Here is a 5,964-nt window from a genome sequence, read left to right on the forward strand (position 1 = left end):
CTAGTGGGCGATACTGTTAACCTCCCTTATACTGCACATGTCATGTCCTGCATGTATAGTGAAAATGGGGCATTTTACAGAGAGTTGCTTTTATTACATTAAACAGAATACAAAACATAGTCAAACAAGTGTTCAGTTCAGAAAACAGGTCCGTTTAAATCATGCTCACAATGAGTAAAACACATACATACAGTGCCATTGAAAAGTTTGGACACACCTACTCATTCCAGTGTTTTTCTTTATTTTTACTATTTTCTACATTGTAGAATAATAGTGAAGACATCAAAACTATGAAATAACATATGGAATCATGTAGTAACCAAAAAAGTGTTATACAAATCAAAATATATTTTACATTTGAGATTCTCTTTGCCTTAATGATAGCTTTGCACACTCTTGGCATTCTCTCAAACAGCTTCATGAGGTAGTCACGTGGAATGCATTTCAATTAACAGGTGTGCCTTGTTAAAAGTTCATTTGTGGAATTTCTTTCCTTCTTAATGCGTTTGAGCCAATCAGTTGTATTATGACAAGGTAGGGGTGGTATACAGAAGATAGCCCTATTTGGTAAAAGACCAAGTCCATATCATGTCAAGAACAGCTCAAATAAGCGAAGAGAAAAAGTCCATCATTACTTTAAGACATGAAGGTCAGTCAATCATAAAATTTCAAGAACTTTGCTTTGAAAGTTTCTTCAAGTGCAGTCGCAAAATCCATCAAGGGCTATGATGAAACTGGCTCTCATGAGAACTGCCACAGGAAAGGAAGACCCAGAGTTACCTCTGCTGCAGCCCAAAGGAATGCTTCACAGAGCTCAAGTAACAGACACATCTCAACATCAACTTCAGAGGAGACTGCCTGTGTCACGCCCTGGCCTTAGTTATCTTTGTTTTCTTTATTATTTTAGTTAGGTCAGGGTGTGACATGGGGGATGTTTTTGTCTCGTCTAGGGTGTTTGTATTGTCTAGGGGGTGTTTGTAGAGTTCATAGGGTTGTGTTCATTGTAGGTGTTTATGTAAGTCTATGGTTGCCTGGATTGGTTCTCAATTAGAGACAGCTGTCATTCGTTGTCTCTGATTGGGTGCCATATTTAGGCAGCCATAGTCATTAGGTAGGTTGTGGGTGATTTTCTATGTGTAAGTTGCCAGTGTCTACACTTATTGTTTGTATAGCTTCACGTTCGTCTGTTTGTTGTTTTGATTAGTTTGTATTGTGTTCGTTTCGGTCTTCATTAAAGAAGAATGTATTGTTATCACGCTGCGCCTTGGTCCTCCTCACTTAAATGTTACGACGAACGTGACAGCCTGGATCAGACCTTCATGGTCGAATTGCTGCAAAGAAACCCCTACTAAAAGACAACAATAATAAGAAGAGACTTGCTTGGGCCAAGAAACATTAGCAATGTACATTAGACCAGTGGAAATCTGTCCTTTGGTCTGATGAATCCAAATTTTAGATTTTTGGTTCCAACCGCCGTGTCTTTGTGAGACGCAGAATAGGTGAACGGATGAGCTCTGCATATGTAGTTCCCACCGTGAAGCTTGGAGGAGGAGGTGTGATGGTGCTTTGCTGGTGACACTTTCAGTAATTTATTCAAAGCACACTTAACCAGCATGGCTACCACAGCATTCTGCAGCGAAACACCATCCGATCATTTTTTCCCCCATGACTCAACACACCTCCAGGCTGTGTAAGGGCTATTTGAGCAAGACGGAGAGTGATGAGTGCTGCATCAGATGACCTGGCCTCCAATCACCCGACCTCAACCCAATTGAGATGGTTTGGGATGAGTTCAACCGCAGAGTGAAGGAAAAGCAGCCAACAAGTGCTCAGCATATGTGAGAACTCTTTCAAGACTGTTGGAAAAGCATTCCAGGTGAAGCTGGTTGAGAGAATGCCAAGAGTGCAAAGGCAAAGGGTGGCTACTTTGAAGAATCTAAAATATACATTGAGTTGTTTAATTATCACTTTTTTGGTTACTACATGATTCCATATGTGTTATTTCATAGTTGTGAAGTCTTCACTATTATTCTACAATGTAGAAAATAGTAAAATAAAGAAAAACCCTTGAATGAGTAGGTGTGTCCAAACTTGACTGGTACAATTATTTATTTTTTACCAGAAATGATTTTACTATGTGTAAAATCTCTACCCCCACTAACGATGGCATGAGTAGGTCGAAACCCAGTTGGGTGGCTGGTACACCTCCAAAAGGCACAGCTGGCATGGTCTGGGTTTGGTCAATGGTGTGCCTATTTTTGTTCATGCATTTGTTAGTCACAGTGGTTTTGTCATATATATTTATATATATAAAAAAAGTCAAGGTCACAAGTCAAAGTGCAAATGTCCTTTGAATGGGGGTGATTGGTCAGTATGTTCCTCAGTCCTTGGGCGGCAGGACGTTGTTGTCAAAGTGTCCCTGGTTGGTGATGTTCCCTGCTGGAAAGTACCTGGCTACCACAAATGACGAGCCATCTGGCGCACTGGCCTTCCCCACACCCAGCTTCTTACTGCCCTTCCACACCATTGCTGTGAAATGACCTGGTTAGAGAGAGAGAGAGAGAGAGAGAGAAGCTAAACACATTCACTGAAGGAAGTCGTCTGCAGCACTGCTCCTCTAAATATATACAGTTACACAACCCTATGTTCATCTCCTCCCACCCTCTATCGTCCCCTACATATACACTCTTTTTCCCTCTATTGCACACTCCCATCTCTCCCCCTGTCTTTCCTCTCCTCCTTTATTTGTCAGCAGCACATTCGTTGATAGGAGTCATCCTGACGCTGCAGGGTCGGTCACACTGAGCAGGAGGCTTCAGGAAGAGAACAGGAATGACAGAAAAGACTGGGAATGCTATAAAGAACTGTTATTTTCCACAGGAAGCAGTGTTCCATGCATGTTTGTGAGCAGAGTCACAGGTCTAGTCACAGAATGATAATGTCACATTTATAGAACAAAGACCACACAGTCCAACACTGAACCCAGCATGGGTGAACACAACACTGTGGCATGCAGCACTACACAAGTCAGAGTGTGTGTGTCTGTGTGCATGCGTGTGTCTCACCTGTGCCAGAGGAGAAGCCGGGGCGGTTGAAGTTGTATTGTTTGACCTCGTCATACCAGCGGTCGGCCACATCCTTCCCTATACACAGAGGACAAAGGTTACAGGTTATCACATAACATTATACTTGTTTGTTGCCTTTGTCACTATTGTTTAACAGAAACTCGGGCCAAACCCCCCAGAGTTCCAGCAGAGATGACAGCGGCAAGGAAATATTATCCAAGATGGCAGCTGTCCAAGGCAACAGTGCTAACCGTATAAAAGCTGTCAAAGCTTGAGGTGGGTAAGAAAAACATGGAGAGGTTTGAGATCCCGAGTTTCAGAGGAACAGTTCAGAGAGAGATGAACTGAGCTTGACCCAGTGATAGTCTCCATAGGAGACTCCATATGAAATCACAGCAGACTGTCAGGTCAGTGCACAGACATAGTTGTGCTCTGAGTCATGGTCTTGTTGCTGAAACACTCTGAACACAGAGCAGGGAAATGGACCCCAGCTGTTCCTGCCTGGGCCGCCATTGGACAGGATAGTCTATAGTTTAGACCTAACTAAACCCTACAGAGACTCTGGATCGCTCTCTTTAATGTTACTATCTGCACCGTACACAGTGAATAATGTATCTGTCACCATTTACATAACTAAACTTATGCAGGCTATGTCAATGTTTGGTCATAGCATTAGGAGTCATCGGGTTAGAGTGTGTGTACCTGGTTGGTCATAGGAGGCCCAGGCCAGGTTCTCGCCACAGCTCCCCTTACTGGACTCAACACTGTGCTTCAGGATCCGTGTGCTGGCCAGAGACTCAGCATACCTACAGGGTGGAGATAGTTGTGGTAATAGTTAGATAAAGACAGCTAAAAGATGGGGGGATGGGGGGGGGGGGGGGGTAGGTGAAGTGGAAAGAAGTAAGGGTTTGGGTGTGGTTGGCCATGTCTCTGATAAAGGTGGTGGGTGGAGGAGATAGATAAGTGTGTGTGGGTTGGGGGGGGGGGGGGGGGGGGGCGATGTCTGGGTGACCCACCTAGTTGCATCGCTACTCAGCTTGCTGCTCAGCTTCAGAGGGGGTGCCTGGTGCTTCCTACGATACTCATTATGACTCTGCAACACCTCCTCCGAAAACTGCTTAGAAGCTGAGAGAGTGAGGGAGTGAGAGAATCACATGAAAACTGAAGGTAAATGCATATTGTTTCCCTTGTTTTCGCTGTAATATACAAATCAAACTTTAAAATCATTAATACCACTCAATAAAACAGTAGGTTAAAGATAATCAGACAGTAACTTAGGCAGTAGTCAATCTCCATTAAGCCCCATACATATGGCTGTTCCCCAGGCTTGAGTCTATAATACTAGACAGACAGTACCAGGGTATGTATGAATGGGGGACACATCCACTCTCTCCCCCTCTCCCCAGACTGGTGCCAATCACAGCCCTACTCACAGCTCCATTCTCTCTGGCATTCACACAATGAGGCGATTCTCTCACACACACACACAGCAGATGTAGCAAAATACAGTCTCTTACGGCCTTGTGAAGAATCAGTGCTTGCAGTCCTTGGGGCTGGATCCTTGACCCAGATTTAGCTTATTCCTAAACTAAATACCACTTTCAATGGAGGATAATGTGGTTCTAGAAACTGGCACCTAAAACGTTCTGTCAATCGATCACACACACACACACCCCTTGCAAATAGGGAATTCCGCTACTGGCACAGCTATTCCTGATACTCTCAATAGTGGTTTCATCTTTACCACAGAAGGGAGGAAACTGACCTAGCACATAGGCGTTACAAGACTGTGTCAAATAAAGATGTACAGCTTTTTAAAATCCACCCCTTTTTCCCTGTTGCATGATAACAGCCCATTGTCACAAACAGACCTAATCCTCTTTTGTAATTACTCACTCACACACACACACACACACACACACACACACACACACACACACACACGTACAATTAAATCAAACACACAAGTACAATTAAATCTCATGTTACCTGATTTGCCCATGACTCAGAAACTCTCTCTTGTTCCCTTTGGCTCAGTCCGCTCTCTGATGGTCTGAAACAGCTGCTATAACTTTGTTTCTGTATCTCTCTCCCTCTCCCTTTCTGTATTCCTATTTTTCTCCGTAACCTTTGTTCCTCTTGCTCACACTTCTGCCTCTAGTAAACTAGTCTTTCTCAAACTCTCTCACTCTTAAACACCCTGCCTTTTCCTTGGCCACACACACATTATCCTCCCTCTCCCAGTATCCCTCTGTAACACACAGGCTCACTAGCTGGCTCTCTCTCCCTCCCTCCCTCTGTGTAACTGAAAGGGGAGACCCAGCATGGCTGTTCTGATGACATCATCTCTATGAGACACATGCCCTTTTATGGCCTGAGATTCCTGCTTTCTGCTTGAAACAGTGAGCTGGACTTTATACCCTAACTAAATTAAGAGCAGTTTAACTGTTTAGAAGCACTTTTACACCGTTTTACTAGGGTGAGCCTATGTGGCATCGATATTAGTCAGAAAAATGTATTCTAGTGTCCATATTGACTACAAAGTGTAAATAGTAGGATCATTCTGGTCATAAAGTCAGTCTCGTCCAAAACTGAGATTTTCGAGAACATTTAAATTAAAAAAATGAAGGGTACCATAACAAGTTTCCTTGGGTTGGGTTTATTTCAATCCTGCCCACAGCTGGCAGCACCCAAGTAATCATCAATTCGAAGTGCAGCTGCATGTGACCTGATTGTAATACCCTAAGGCTAGGGTATAGTTAAGGACCATCAATAAAATTACACAATGTACATGTGACAATATTAAAATATTTAAATAGCTCCAAATTTCAATGACTTAAAAACCTCAAACCAACTATAAATTGTAAACGCATATAAAAAAAATACTGAATGCAGTTAA

The 5,964-nt window shown here is 43.1% G+C and overlaps 1 protein-coding gene across 1 annotated transcript; it reads right to left on the reverse strand.

The window, feature by feature from the left end:
* Window positions 1-72: 72 nt before the first annotated feature.
* LOC129837876 (Golgi-associated plant pathogenesis-related protein 1-like) lies at window positions 73-5,371 on the reverse strand. The gene is made up of 5 exons (XM_055904369.1): window positions 5,055-5,371; window positions 4,082-4,190; window positions 3,768-3,871; window positions 3,066-3,143; window positions 73-2,541 (listed from the first exon to the last, which is right to left on the reverse strand). Exons 1-5 carry the CDS (start codon window positions 5,065-5,067, stop codon window positions 2,381-2,383), a joined length of 465 nt encoding a protein of 154 aa, XP_055760344.1. The 5' UTR covers window positions 5,068-5,371; the 3' UTR covers window positions 73-2,380.
* Between the last annotated feature and the right edge of the window lie 593 nt (window positions 5,372-5,964).

Source organism: Salvelinus fontinalis, chromosome 38 (genome assembly GCF_029448725.1).
Source record: "Salvelinus fontinalis isolate EN_2023a chromosome 38, ASM2944872v1, whole genome shotgun sequence".
In the NCBI taxonomy this organism is placed as follows: domain Eukaryota; kingdom Metazoa; phylum Chordata; class Actinopteri; order Salmoniformes; family Salmonidae; genus Salvelinus; species Salvelinus fontinalis.

Coding starts and splice junctions, on each gene's coding strand:
- LOC129837876 (XM_055904369.1), bottom strand. Junction 3,144..3,767: donor GGCCTCCTATGACCAACCAG/GTACACACACTC, acceptor CTCTGTGTATAG/GGAAGGATGTGGCCGACCGC. Junction 2,542..3,065: donor CGGCTTCTCCTCTGGCACAG/GTGAGACACACG, acceptor CTCTCTAACCAG/GTCATTTCACAGCAATGGTG.